This window comes from Mirounga angustirostris, unplaced genomic scaffold (genome assembly GCF_029215605.1).
Source record: "Mirounga angustirostris isolate CCGP_5_RB_7025 unplaced genomic scaffold, mMirAng1.0.hap1 SCAF_2, whole genome shotgun sequence".
Lineage (NCBI taxonomy): Eukaryota > Metazoa > Chordata > Mammalia > Carnivora > Phocidae > Mirounga > Mirounga angustirostris.
The window spans coordinates 73,416,937-73,433,171 of record NW_026991710.1 but is presented as its reverse complement, the minus strand read 5'-3'; the positions used below and the strand labels follow the sequence as shown (position 1 = coordinate 73,433,171).

Here is a 16,235-nt window from a genome sequence, read left to right as displayed (position 1 = left end):
TAAATAAAATCTTTTAAAAAAAGAAAAGAAAAGAAAAAGAGAAGGATTCTAACAGGTACTCTGGAATATAGGTTTCTGATCATTTCAAGACAAAACGGAACTGGGTAAAAATTTCCAGAACCAACAGAACCAATATAAAACCAAGTAGAACAAGAATAACATGGAGCTGAATAAACTCATGAAACTGAAAATACTTATGACTTTGAAACATTGTGATTCTTTAATGCTTTGCTTTTTCTAGATTTAAGGAAACTTTTCTCTTTTCCATTAAGCTAAGTATGAATTACAGCAATTTGGTAAAGTATGCCCTTGTGAACAGAGATGAAACAATTACTTTTTTTCCCTATCTAATCCCTCTAGAATTTGAAACTCTTCGTGATTATTCTTATTTTCATGGCAATATATTTATACGCATAAGTTTAAGCAGAATCTGTTCTTAGAATGTGCTTCTACAACTGGACACATTGGTTATATTACTAAAGCTTTGAATGGAATGTCATATTTGAGAATATGCATAGAATTAAACATGACCAGACAGCTTCAAGGAACTAAGTTTCACTTTATGGAGCCAATAAAACTCTTTGCAAAAGCAGCGTGGTACTTTGCTTACAGGGACCCAGCAGCCTTACCAGATGAGTAAAAGTCACTTTCTGGAAGGTGCAGAAATCATACGTTATCTTTGGGACCTCAAGAAGAGAGAAATTAACCCAAAACGCTAGGTACTACAGGCAAAGTCTGATGGTGAGTCCTTGGCTTGACTTCTTAGCCTCAAGGCTTTTAAAAGTTCCATCTAAAATTCCCTACAAAAGTTCCAGAAAAGCAGACCTAAAAAGAACCTATATATTCAATCACTATTCTTCCAGCACTTATGTAAATAATCAAGTTTAAAAAGACTAAACTTATTCTGCAAATAAATTAGTCCTACTGTGATTATCTTTGGTAAAAATGAGGGTGATTATAGAGAAAATAATGTTTCAGTAGTATACCTTTGTGGATATTAGATTCTAGTCCAGTTTATAGTCTTAGAAATTTTGTTTTCTACCTGTAAATTGGACCAGATCCTGAATTCTAACAGTTTTCCTCAAATATCTCACTATAACTCTCCAAACTAATTTCTGGTTTTCCCCCACCCTTCTAACTTGAAATGACTGGGAATCAAAACTGCCCTTTTCCCAAAGCTCTGCAAACTGAATGTGAACAATTTGATATAAACTTAAGAGAAATCACAACAGCTCATATGGACAACCTTCTGTCCCTGCGGATATGTCAGCCACTCAGAAAATTCACCTGACCACCTGACAACATCATAGATACTCAAACTTTGAAAGATGATTTGAACCTGACATATAGAAATCTTGATTGGCTGCCCCCCTGGTCTCACAAACTGGGTTATAGTTTGTGCTAATTGTTAAACTCTGTTTATCTTTTTCCATAGAAATGGCTCTTATTAAATACCTGATTGCTAGCACAATATAGGACTAACTTTGGGAGCCCATCTACAAGACCACCTCTTAAAATGAGACATAGCAGTTTAGTTGAACTGACCTATTTTCAGGACTCAGACATGGGTTCAATAGAATAATGGAATAATCTGTCAATTCAGGTTCTGGATTGTGAAACTTCTTGGGGAAGTTTCAAGGTGAAATTGAAGGGAAGCACAATTTGCCACCCCCAAATATGCTTCTTTGGCATAACCTGAACTGGTTATTCTTAAGAGGCTGCAGACACAAGGATAGCTCTCAAAACCAAGTAGAAGTTACGTTTTGTAAAGGTCATTTATACTTAATAAAGGAAATCTCTATTTGAAAGGGTATCTCTCTGTACTAGGAAAAGGGGATGATCAAATCTCTAGAAACTAATCAAGAGAGAAGGCATAGACTTAAATATGCATAACAACCTCACTCTTGTTCAGTGTGTTCTTGGTAATCTTCCACAACTGGCCTCTCCAACCCCCATCTTTCTTTTGTCTTTACCTGGAGATGGTATTTAAGATAATGACTTGGGCCATTTCAGGAGTCAACTTAATATTCCTAGGTATCTCCTGTGTATATAGGAGGTATGCATATTATTTAACTTGTTAATCTCTCTTTTATTACAGAGGTAATTACAGCCAAGAAATTAGAAAGATAGAGGAAAAATTACTCCTTCCCCCCATCACCGGCTCCCCCCACCCCAATATACACACTAGGTATTCTCAAGTCCCAAAGCATGAGTCAAGTGTTTGAGAAACTTTTTAATAGAGCAAGACCATTATGAGGGCTAATGATCTTTACAGATATTATCCTTTTGTGCTGCTAAATCAAGTAAGTGGGAGGGTTGTCAGAGAATAGTAAATCACACAAGAAAACTAAAGGAAAAAATAATTAAATTAATTAAATCAATTAAATCTGATAGCCTAATGAAACAAAGGCTCAACTGTATGACAAGATAGAATAGCCATCAGGTGGTGGAGTGAAGAAAAAAAAAACCAACAACACTGTCATAACTATGGTATGGCAAAATTTGTCATTATTGTTTCAGTCTAGAATATATAGTTTTATGATTTCTGCATATTGAAAAAGTAATGTTTCTAGAGAGTCAATGTGACTTTTACCTTTAAAAGAAAATACCTTAATATTAATTCATACTAATAAAGTTAGGTAACAAATAGTTGTATAAATATGATTTAATATTAAAATACAAATAACCATTTTAAACATTGTATTAGTGTACAGTAGGATTTCTGTAAATTATTATATACAAAAATTAATATATTTGCATCTAATCTTAATTTCTATAATAAGTACAAATAGTCAATAAAAGTAGATTCTGTTTTGTACCTATATCATGCAGTTGTGTGTTCAGAGACTATGTGCTTTGATGTGTGTCTGTGTCTGTGTGTATAGTTTCAATACATTTGTAAATATTTAAATAGTAAATTTGCTTTTCCAGATTTTTCTTGATTGTAGACCACATTAAAGGAAAGCAATGTTTTCCTTAGACATGAATTAATATAAATCTACAAAGATATGTTGACCAAGTACCTGAGCAAAGTCTTAGAACTTAAATTAATATAAATTATGTTACCAAATGATCTATCACAACCCCTAACTTAGGAAATAAATGGGCAAGCCCTGGTGCACTGTCCTGGCCAACTGCTCTATCCCAGGGAATAGCTAGGGGGGGTAGATAAATCAAAACCTTAGCTCTTGGCTGGGTTTGCAAACATGGTTGCTGAATAAACTCATCACAAGAGAAGCCCATAACTCAAGAGAGGCGAGTCTGGAAAAGAGAAAGGGGGAGATTTATTTTTGGTGCCTGCAGCCAGGGCAGGTGGTAGGCTCAAGCCTTAACAATCAACCCATCAGCCAAGAAGTGGGACACCTAGAGTTTTATAAGGAGAGGTTGGGAGGGTAGTGCAAGAGAGCAGGCAGAGAGCACATGGTCATGGATAAGGGATCACTGCATGTTCAGTACATGATCATGGACAGAAAAGGGGGTGTTCTAAGTATTCCATTGCTACTAGGGCTTTTCTGGTCTGGCAGTTAGAATGTTCCAGTCACTGTCAGTGCCACAAGAAAATGTAGTAAGAAATTAACTGTTGGGTTCTATAGTTGAGCAAGAGGGCTCCCTGACAATTATGATGAATAACTCCAATTACATAATGTATCACAAATAGTCACTGAAATATGCCCTTAGTGTATACATTGTATTTTCTTCCATAGGGTGGTGAAAATTCCTTCAGACAGGACTTCCCGTCATGCAATACACACTTAGCACACTGGAAAATTCTAAAAAGACTTCTAAAGTTGTCTAAGAAAACTCAGAAATTTTGTAATTAAATCTAGATTTCCTATAGAGCTGGTGATATATGAGATAGAAGGTGATGTGGGTTGAAAGAAATTTCCTTTTCAACAAGTATCAACTTTTCTCTTTTATCAACACCATTACTAAATGAACATATTTTTCAGCAAATATTATAATTATTATTACTAATTGGAGGATAACAAATATATGCCACCCAGAATATGCCTCTTTAGCATAAGAATTATCTTTAGCTGGGTATTTTTAAGAAACACAGACACAGGAGAAGCTCGGAAAATGGAATACAAGTTACTGTTTTATAAAAGAAAGTTATATGTATAATGGAAATCCTCACTTGTAAAGGTCTCTCTCTACCAGGAAGAAGAGGACAACTCTCAATCTCTAGAAACTCTTATCAATGGAGAAGACAGTCTTAAATCTGCATAACAGTTTTACCCTTTTTATTATGTTTTTCCTGGTAATCTCCTGTAACTGGTCTCTCCTATGTCCCCAACCCCGCAGCATCACCTTTTGTCTTTAGCTGGAGGTTGTATTTAAGATGGTGACGTGGACCATTTCAGGGAGTTACTCAGTTTTTCTGGGTATTTCCCATTTATACTGGAGGTATACATGTCACTAAAGTTGTTTTTCTCCTGTTTATTTGTTTTTACAGGTAGGTCTCAGCCAAGAAACTAGAAGAGTAGAGGGAAATTTATTTTTCCTTCCCACATAAGATAGATAAAATTTGTATGTCTATGTGTTCTTTTATTGTTTCATTTTGATGAATATTTTTACAATTATAAGAGTTTTTTTTTTTAAACACCTATCCTTGCGATTTTTCCCAAAAGGATTTCAACTATAAATTCTCTTAACAAAAGGATTATCAGTTAAGTCATGCTTATTCTATGCAGTCAAAGCTGAAATAAAGACCTGGAGGTATTCCAGGAATGATCTAGGTCCTAGGTAAAAATTCAGGATTTTAGAAGGAAGCATTCAATGCAATATTATAAAGGAAACTGCATGTTGGCACTCATGTTTTAAAAATCACTGGTTATCTACACTGATTTGCATTTAATGCTTTGTTCTAAAAGGCACAAAGTGGCCATTTTGAAACATTTGTTAGATGTAACAAAATGATACAGAATAATGTAGAATAACAATATGCACTCTGTATTTGTTAATAAAACAATGTATACTGATTTGTTTTAGATCGTTAGGATTATAAAAATAACATGAGAGTCTTTTAGCTAATCTATTCATTTATTTTTTCACCAAGTAACTATTGAGTGATTTTTACATTTGTTGGCTTTAGTGGTACACCTCTGAATAATGGGATGTGTTGATATACAATGAAGTCTAATTATACATTTAAAGTATCTAAATTCAACTCTTCCTGAGCTGGGAGAATAGTGGTACATTGAGAGGAGGAGGTAGACAGAGCCTATGCAAAAGAAGAGAGGAAAAGTGAATGCAATTTACATGGTGTGGCTGATAGGACCTAGCTTTCTTCTCAGTGCTTCTGCTAAGTGGATATGATAGCAGGAGCCTGAGTAGGCTATTTCCACAGGTGGTCTGTGTTCCCCTAGTGTGAGTCTCTTGATGCATGGGGTCTGATTCTAGGGTATAATGGTATAGAATGCATTTTTTCATACCACATGGCCTACAAATGAAGCCAACTATTCTTACCCAGGACTGCTGCAAAGATAAAGCAATTTGTTCTTACTGACTGAGGGTCTTTCAGGGGTGTTCAAGGAGCATATCACAAAAGGATTTCTGACTAAATGTGATTTTTTAAAAAGATTTTATTTTATTTATTTATTTGACAGAGAGAGACAGACAGCACAAGCAGGGGAAGTGGTAGGCAGAGGGAGAAGAAGGCTCCCCGCTGAGCAGGGAGCCCGATGCAGAGCTCAATCCCAGGACCCTGGGATCATGACCTGAGCTGAAGGCAGACACTTAACCACCTCAGCCCCCCAGGCGCCCCTGACTAAATGTGATTTTTACCTTACCACCTTCAAGCCTCACATCTCACCCTCAGACCAGCCTAGATCACCCTGTTTAAAATTTTTGATCATAGTCTTGACCCTCACCCCTACATTCACAATTACCCTTTCCCTGCGCTATTTTTCCTTTTTATATTGCACCTAGCACCTTCTGACATACTGTATACTTTCCTTATATTATTTATTATAAGTATGCTGTCAAAAAATGCAGGCTCCGTAGGGAATATTTGTGGTTTGATTGAAGGATGTATCCTAAGTACCTAGGACAGAGCCTGGCTTCCATGGGGCATTTAGTATTTGTTGAATAAATGCATGTATGGATTTTCAAAAGTGATGACCTTAAAACTTCACCACGGGATAAGCTGTGATTCTTCCACTAAGTATTAGTAAGTACCTACAGCAGCTGATCATATATCTTGTGTTTTTAACCGATGATTTTGTCTGAAACTTATCCTTAATGTAATATGAAAAACTGTAGTTCAAAAGAAAAATTGGAATATATCAGTTTTTAAACTTGATTTTATTTAAATTTATAAAAACAAACAGAAATACTTGATATAAGTAAATATAAATGAAGTATATGGGGAGAAGGCACTCATCTGCTAAATGCTGGGGCACCCTGACATGATCAGAAGCACTGAAGTTATGAAAAACAACAGCAATGGATGGATCAAAAATAGATAGCTTTAACAAACTATGGATTATTAGCGACTGAACTAGAAAGCTTAATTGATAATTATTCAATTCTTACAATTAGGCTTAATCCATAGGCTGACATAATATAGTTGCATAACACAAAATACTCTCTTGCTCTATATAACAGTTAATAAAACTATTACGGTAAAACTAATAATTCTTGGGGCACCTGGGTGGCTCAATCAGTTAAGAATCTGCCTTCAGCTGTCATGATCCCAGGACCCTGCTCAGTGGTGAGTCTGCTTCTCCCTCACCTCCCCACTCGTGCTCTGTCTCTCTCTCTCAAATAAAATCTTTAAAAAAAAAAAAATTCCCCTAATCATTCTTACTCTTTACATGATGAACTATTCTCATATTTGTTAGAATTTCCTTACACTATTAACTATATTAGGAGGGCCTCCAAAATTAAATCTAAGAAAAGTAGTATAGGGCGCCTGGGTGGCTCAGTTGGTTAAACAACTGCCTTCGGCTCAGGTCATGATCCTGGAGTCCCGGGATCGAGTCCCGCATCGGGCTCCCTGCTCAGCTAGGAGCCTGCTTCTCCCTCTGACCCTCCCGCCTCTCATGTACTCTCTCTCATTCTCGCTCTCTCAAATAAATAAATAAAATCTTTAAAAAAAAAAGAAAAGTAGGTTGAGAATACACAGACAACTGCATTGAGTTTTTCCTTCAAAATGTGTATTCATAATGCAACTAGTATTATTTCCCTAGCATATAAGTAGAAAACTTCATTTATAAAGCAAATCCCATTATTTAGAGACTATGTTATTAAAATGTTTGAAAAATACATAGTGGTATGATCATACTTTTCTAAACTGAGTTATGCTTCACTCACCCATGACTCAGACAAAATATGTGTGATGCCACAATTCAGTTTTAAGTAGCCAAATGAAAACCATTAATGATATTAAGACTAACAGTAATTAATAAATTTGATGAAATACTTGATAATGTCAAAACTCTTAAATATGAACAAAAAATTGCAAGTTCAAGACTAACACTTATTAAATATAAGTATAAAATATAAAAAAAATACATGCTGATTAAAGGTAGACTCCTCTAGAGACTCCGATTGTTTAAGTTCAGGCACTAATTGAAAAGAAAATTTATACTTAAAGTAAATCAACTACATTTAAAAAGATAACCTTCTGTAGAACACCAAAAGGAAGTTAAAAAAAAAAAAAACCTCTCCATATAGATGCCAAATTAAAAAAAAGTACCTGAATTTTTGCCGTGTTAGAATATAAAATCTTCACTGCATTTTGGCTATTCCTTCCCAATTATTTAAACCAAAATGTTATTTGCATGAGTTCAAACTATAAAATATTTACAGATAGCTTACGTTCTGTGCTGAAGCATTTCTTTATATAATTAATGTAATCAGAAAAATCTCGACCTCTTAGTATAATCTTGCAATTGGCAACATTGTTACTTGGCTATATTCATCTTCTATCCTGTTTTAATAACACAAGTGACACCTAAGAAATTATTTTTGATCTTCCAATAAACTAAGTCAGTGTAGACAGAGGAAGGTGAAAGCGGTTAAACTGGCATTGATTACTGAAGATACATTCATCAATTATTTAACAATCTCCTTCATCATCACAAGAACTATTGTGTATATAGGCCTTTCCTGAGACACTCTGAATTTATTTTTAAATCATCTTTGTCCTATGCATTAGAAATCAAAACACGCTGTACACTAGCATTAGTTTCAAGTCTCCTGATAAATCTATTACAAGATAGAAGTAGTTTATTATATGAATCTTTGAACTTATTCACTGTAGAGGATTTTCAGAAATTTCTTTTAATGGTTTTCATTATAATTCACATCTTTCAAGGATTCTATCTCCTATTTTAAGCAAAATGTGTAGTAACAACTATCTTCCCAAGAATATTATATTAGCAGATACTGGGAGTCTCTCCTATTCTGACATTCATATCACTGAAACATGATCCATACTGATCTGTAAAGAACAATTTGTGGCTAATATTGACAGCTTTAGAAAGCAAGCAAGAGAGTATAAGTATCATTCATAATGTACAAGATTTCTACAAGATTTTTCATATTTTCTCTGACAAATACTATTGCAAATCGTTAAGTAGCTATAGTATATATGTGAATACATATTTATGAAAAAACAAAATGTCAGACTATTTCCTGATAAAAATGTGAGCAAAGGTTATAAGTCAAAGGATAATCAATTATTCTTATCGCATATGAAAAAGTGAAAAATTTATGACTAGATATTGAAAAGTATAGAAAATATATCCCAGTCATAGAAAATAAAAATACATTGTTGATAAGTCATATATTCCCAATAGCCACAATTTATCACATTTAAAATGCTTTACCTATTTCTAATTTGCTTTTTAAAAATATTTCCCTCCCCAGTGTTTTCCATACAAAATGCCCCAAAGTCTATTATGACAGTAACATCCAGTTAGTGCCATGAGGTTCTATATGCATATCTTTGGTAATTCCTTTCTGATTCTGATGATTATATCCTAGAATCTACCACCAGGAAATGTAAAATATGAAATCTTTAGAACAGATTATTAATGTATGCTAATGACTACCTAAGTCATACCAAACACTTATACAAAGGGATCCTGAAAGGACTCAATACCAGAAATTATTATTCTTAGCCTTAATTCAACCCAGTAAAATACAATAAATTTTCACTGTCAGATATGAAAAGAAGCTAGGAACAATGAAGATTTAATAAGGATTACCTATGTTCATGGCTCTATTTTAAATTTTTATTTAAATGTTTAGAGAAATTGTAATATTGATATAACAAACCTCATAGAAACAAGAACATGATGGGGCATAGAGAGGCAAATAAACAAGACACAATTTAATTATCTCCCCCACCGGAACCATTCATCTCTTAGCAACTGTTTCTCACTTGCAGTCACTAATACTGCTATAGATCTCACATTCTATCTTTATATTCAGTCCTTTAGAAATTTGGAACTGAGTCTCCCAAACATCATTTCCTTATTGAGTAAAGTGGAATATTTGAGTCCCAATACATACGTGTTTTCCTCTTTCCTTGTTGAAGAATACATTACTTTTAATAACTAGACTTCCACAAAGACCATGTGGTAGTGAATAAGTTAACTTATAATTATATTATGTTTGAATATGATTTAATGGAAACAATTTATTAGTCTTATTGGACAAATGGCTTGCAGATTTAAAAAGATATAGGTTATTATTTGTAAAATACATACTGAGTTTATAACCTAGGTACTAATATACAAATAATACATATCAAAAAACTTTAAATGGGGAAAAAAAAACCTCCTTCAAAAGAGATAAAATTAAAATACGTGTGGTAAATCCTGCTTGAACTTAGAAACCATTTCTATTTTAAAATAGGAAATATTACCACCATTTAAATCATATATAACACTGGTATTCAGGCAAGAAGTACTGTAGTCACAATATTCATATCTAGAATATTTAGGTGTCTATAATAAACATATCTTAAAATGAATGTAACAGAAAAATTCAAAAGAAAAGCATAGCTTTTAATGTTTTTAAATTTAAAAAGAACATATATAAGTAGCTGAAAACAATTTGTGCTGGAATTCAAAACTTTAGTTTACTTCCTAATAGAGACAAGTAGCATTTAGTTAAATATAACAACATAATTTGCAAGGCAACACAAAAATAACATTCATATTTATGTTATTTAATATAATGAGGACATGCAGACAAACTTACATTTTATTATTATACACCTTCATGAAACACCTTAAAAGCATCTCTTCTAATCTTACTTGTCAATAAAATGCTAAAAATAATATTAATGTTTTTAAAGAGAAGAGGGAGTTCTAACAAATGTTAGATGCAGGATAAAGAAGATAATTCCTTTATATTTTCACTAAAAGGAAGTTTAAAGTCATCAACTTAGGCAAAGTGAAAATCTTATAGCTTCATTTAAGAAAAGATAGGAATTTAAATCAAAGTTATCCAAAATCATCCAGTGTTATTAGAAGCAATCTTGTATCAACACGTTTTACAATCCTATTTTGACAATTCAACAAGTATTTCACACTAAGAAAAAAATGCTAACTTTCAATTAAATTACTTTCTGCAGCTTGCACTGAAGCCCAAAAGCTAAAATAGTATTGTAAATTTCTCTGCAAAGTTGTTTTTCCTTTTATGTAGCAGAATGTAAAAATGATGTGCCTGGCCATTGGTGACTGTGAACACAACTTTATTAAACCGTTAATAATTAAATTAGTACTTTCCTAAAAATAAATTGTCCTAGTATTCTAATATGTATCTTCCACATGTCTGCAAATTCACTAATTCAAAAGACTATATGAGGGATGTTAGCTTAAAAAAAAAATAATAAGACATTGGTATGCTAGTTGGTGCCTGTAATTATCTTTTTCACTTCCAGAAGGTATTTGGAGATTATTTAAGAGCAAAAGATGAATGGCGAGCCACTAAATCCTATTAAATCAATGCATGGACACAGCAACAGAGGTAAATAAGCTGTGGAGGTCTGAATACCAATAAAGAAAATAAAAATGATTTTATATAGCTACTTACATCATAGCCTAGAAGTTCAGTCTGTGTGGATTTATCTACTCTGGAAGCAAAAGCCTTCTGTAAATGCTGGACTTTTTCCTGCAAAATGAAAAAAAAAAAAGGAAACAACACATTGGTAAGTCTTGTGCTTCTACACTAATGTCTCCCGCTTATTAAAATTTGATTAGTGTACAATTCATGATTATCTGTGTGTATACTTTGCTCTGTTGGTGCTTTGCATATCAGCTTAAATATTCATAACTTTAATTTTCTGGTCATAAGTACTCCACCTTTGGCATCTGTTAGTACAGAAACCACTGAGGTAGAACTACAGTTGAACACTAGAGAGCCAGGATTGCTTAAATCCAAGACCAAATGCTTATCCTGGGTTTCTTGTTGGCTGTTTTTTGTTTTGTAAATTGAATTGATAGGATTTTATTGATCTAGTTTTAGAACATTTACCTTTAAAACCAGAACATAATACTACTCAGTGGATTTCATTTAGTTTCTTTTTAATTTCATTTTTTTCTTCTTAATCCTCTCCTGAAATCTACACATTTAGGAATCTATATGAGATTTGACACTTAATCAAATTCTGTCATAACTAGGTAAGGGAAGTAATACATGAAGTTTGGGATTTCATATCTCAAATGCAAATGCACTTATTCTGGTCTACTAATTTGACTGAGCTTCTGGTTGGGGACTTCTATTCTCATTCCTAGATGTGTCACTTAAAAGAGGATCTTGAGCTTAGTTACCATGCAGTGTGTTTACTGTGTGCCTGGCACATCTTAAAATACTGTATTTACATGATCATACCTCATCTTGGGGTTTTTACTACCATTATCACCCATTTTTAATGAGAATAATATAATTTAGAAATCTTGACAAATTTTCCAAGTAAGTTGATGTGATTCTACTAGATTCTGCTTTACTTAACTTGCTTTCTGAGGGTTGCTGGAGGGGAGGGGAATGGAAGGATGGGGTAACTGGGTGATGGACATTAAGGAGGACATGTGATGTAATGAGCACTGGGTATTATATAAGACTGATGAGTCACAGGCCTGTACCTCTGAAACCAATAATACATTATATATTAATTAACTGAATTTAAATGTTAAAAAAACAATTACAGAAAATTCTATATGTCAATACATAAAGACCACTAATACAACTTTTTAAAAAAGGATAATTCTTTTGTTTTCTTTAAATTTGAATGCTCAATAAAATAGTTGCATAATATGTTAATGATTAAAGCTGATTTAATTCATCTTTTTTCCAAGAAGGGATGGTAGTCATCACAAACCTCACTAAGAACACTTTCCTCCTTTCCCCTCCTCTACCTTCCCTTCCACTTCCTTCCTCTGCCCATCCCCTCTTGCCCTTAATTCTGCCTGAGATTTGCATGTAATCAGAGTTAACAAACTTCATACATAATTTAGGCAAACATATTTATGTGGCTTATTGAAATATAAAAAAAATTATGGATTATTAATGTCTCAAACCTTCTAACTTAACCTTATCAACAAAACTTCTAGTGCTGCTATTCAGACCAAAATGAAATGGAGATTAGGTAATTCAGAAAGATGTCATGCAGGTGAGGTAAGATTTTAACTGTATGAAAAGGATAAGTGAAAATGCGGCCACATTTTGCAAACTCAATTTAAAATGAGAAGTAACAAGTTGTGTTTATTTAGACTTATATTGGGCTAAGGAAAAAGAGCAGGGAGAAGTAGTAATAAGCAAAGGAAGCAATAAAGTTTGCTATCATTGAAGGGCTATTTAGAAAAATTTATCTGTTTTTGAAATAGGTTGGAGGAATAAGTATTGGAAAAGCAAGTTTTGTTATAAATCTCTAGATATGTGAACATTTGCACATGAATTAGAGACTATGCACTAATGCAAAAAGCAAGGACGAAAGGCAGCAAATGCTTCCATTATGCTTTGCTCATAGTTCTATTTTCAAGGGCTCCCATCCTGAAGATAGGAGTGGGAAAGACTGCTAAACTCTGGTTCATTGGTCTGAATTATAAGACTCAGAAAATTCAATTTATGATAAACAAAAAAATTCAAACAGCTTCAATAACCAATAGCCTAATCAAGGCAAAACAAACCCTACATCAAGAATATTTCAGAAATTAAAAAAAAAAAGGGCATTTCTAATGGAATTCATTGCTACCTCCATTTGCAGGCATTTTCACAACAACAAATATGTCATATTTGAATTATTTGTTACTTATGCACTTGTATGCTATATTCAAAAGTGGAGAGTAAAATATAAGTTTCTAATAGACTTAGGTGTATATACTTAAGGACCAAATATTTTGTTTAGTGTAATAGAAGGAAGAAAATAATGAAAGTTTCTGATAAATTTCTGTAACATACAATTAGAAGATTTAATAAAGTCTCTACAGGTTTTGGAAGATAATTCTCCATGGGGCTTTTGCATTTCTGCAAGACTGATGGCTATTTATGAATTAATAAATTTAACATGAGATAAAAAGAGTATTATAATCAAATAGAAAATAGACCATAAAAATAGCTATTATTAGATGGTGAGCTTGCTAATAATTATTTATATAAAAAATGAATCTGTATTAGCTATATAAATACAGATATCAGAAGACTAGAAATAAAGCATCACCATATATTTTTAATATCATGCTGATTTGATATAATAGAAGTTTTTATTTAAATTATTGATTTCAGTATAGAGACAGACATTTCACCTTCATGATGCAAATATATTATATTCCTTAAATCAACTATAATTTTTATTAAGTGCATATTATGGTACAAGGGACATAAAGGGGAAAAAAAAAGGCATACCCCTCCTAATGTATAAACTTGTCAAATCACTAAGTTGTAAGCCTGAGACTAATATAATATTGTGTGTCAACTATACCAGGGGAAAAAAAATCCATATCTCAATTAAAAAAAAAAAAGGTTTAGCCCCTTTTATAAAGAAACTTCCACTGTGAAAGGCAGAGATATTAAAAAAATTATTATTCAATACATAAAGTAAAGGGACTACAGAGATGGCTGGAGGCGTATAGGAGAGTTAAATAATTGAAATGCAGAAGATACTGACACCCCAGCTCAAACTAGAAAAATGAATTATTATTTTTTTTTAATTTTTTTTTTTTTTTTTTTTTAGATTTTATTTATTTGAGAGAGAGAGACAGAGTTAGTGAGAGAGCACAAGTGGGGAGGAGAGGGAGAAGCAGGCTTCCCACAGAGCAGGGAGCCCGATGCGGGGTCGATCCCAGGACCCTGGGACCATGACCTGAGCCGAAGGCAGACGCTTAACCGACTGAGCCACCCAGGCGCCCAGAAAAATGAATTATTATAAGCCAACTAGGAGTGGAAGGCATAAGGGCCGTTTCTTAGACAAGAACATTTGCAAATATTTAGAAGTCGGAGAGACCCTGACAAAGATATACAGAAACAGCTACTAGTTCAAACTTGCCTAAGGGGAGACTGAAAGGGACAATAGTGAGGAATAAGACTAGAGTGCTAAATCAAGTCTGCCAGAAAGTATAGAATTCATTTACACATGTGACTTAATGTGTCTCTCTTTTGGTATTTTCCTGTATAAACAAACATTGTAATTTCTTCTTCTAACCTCTCCCAGAGGGATAGAGGAGAATTGAAACAACTCAACTTCTGGTAGATAAATTTTATAAATAAATCTGTACCTCTGACAAAATATCTATTTGTTTTTACATTTTCCATTCCAAGGAATGACAGTATCAATACTTAACAAAACAAACCTTTTTTTCCTCATTTAAGATTAATAAAACCTATGTGTTCTTAGAATAAACACAAAGAAAAAAGACTAGCAGATTCTGTAAAAAACAAACAACTATATATATATAGATATAGATATATAGATATACACATATATATGACTAAATTACGGGATGAGAAAGAGAAATTTCATTATTTATATTTGGTGTTATTTTACATTTCTGCCTGATCTTGGTCCTGAATATGTGGAGGTTTTAAATATTATATAACATTGCTATATGAAAAATATACATGATAGTTTTTCTCCACAAGTTTCCAAATAATTTTATCTGACATTAAGAGTAATTTAATAACATCTGTATAATAAAAGTTAGATATCATAAATAAATGCATATAAACCAAAGAAAATGTATATAATTTACAAACTTGCCAAGAATATTTATTTATAATCACATTCCCTCTCATTCTGTAATCTTTACTACAACAGCTATTACTAACAATAATAGATTATATTTATAGCATATAGTTACACGCCAGGCACCATACCATGTAATATACGTGAATCCTCTCAAGAACATACAATGTCTGTCCTTTTTTTTTTTTTTTTTAAAGATTTTATTTATTTATTTGACAGAGACACAGCAAGAGAGGGAACACAAGCAGGGGGAGGGAGTGGGAGAGGGAGAAGCAGGCTTCCCGCAGAGCAGGGAGCCCGATGCGGGGCTCGATCCCAGGACCCTGAGATCACAACCTGAGCCAAAGGGAGATGCTTAACCGACTGAGCCACCCAGGCGCCCAAGTCTGTGTCCTTTTTTAAAGCAGGAAATTGATACTTAGTAAACTGAAATCAGTCGCTAAAGGTCACACAAGCTAGTAAGTGGAACACCCAAGATGAAAACTCTCCTTGTCTCCAAACCCTGATGTCCTTTCTATAAAGATATTCTAACTCTGAAAAAACCTTCAAGCAGTATTGCTGCTTGCATATTGCATACCAAATATATGATAATACAACTGTGTTTTTATGTTCATCCTTTATATATTCTCCTGCAGACTCTATTAAGTCATTTTTTCTTTGCTGTGAAAACAATTTGAGATTGCTTAGGAATCTTTATTTCTGATAAAAGCTGAGATTCCATAGAATACCCATACTAGAAATATGCAATGCCAGCAATGCATTTTTTAAAAATATTTATTTGACAGAGAGAGAGACAGTGAGAGCAGGAACACAAGCAGGGGGAGTGGGAGAGGGAGAAGCAGGCTTCCCACCGAGCATGGACCCCGGGATCATGACCTGAGCCTAAGGCAGACGCCCAACGACTGAGCCACCCACATACCCCGCCGGCAATGCATTTTGAAACATAAGTTAGGAATAAGACGATAAAGTTAATATAAACTTATAACACAAAATTGGAAGGAAAATGTGCAAATGCAAACTGAAATAAAAACTAAAT

The 16,235-nt window shown here is 33.4% G+C and overlaps 1 protein-coding gene across 12 annotated transcripts in view; it reads right to left on the bottom strand.

Moving 5' to 3' along the window:
- Positions 1 to 16,235, bottom strand: part of CCSER1 (coiled-coil serine rich protein 1) — a 1,348,832-nt gene that overhangs the window by 643,348 nt on the left and 689,249 nt on the right. For all 12 annotated transcript variants that reach the window (XM_064584812.1, XM_064584811.1, XM_064584807.1 and 9 more), the window contains one exon: positions 11,056 to 11,133. In XM_064584812.1, the coding sequence (XP_064440882.1) occupies positions 11,056 to 11,133 (78 nt within the window). The remainder of the gene's footprint in view (positions 1 to 11,055; positions 11,134 to 16,235) is intronic.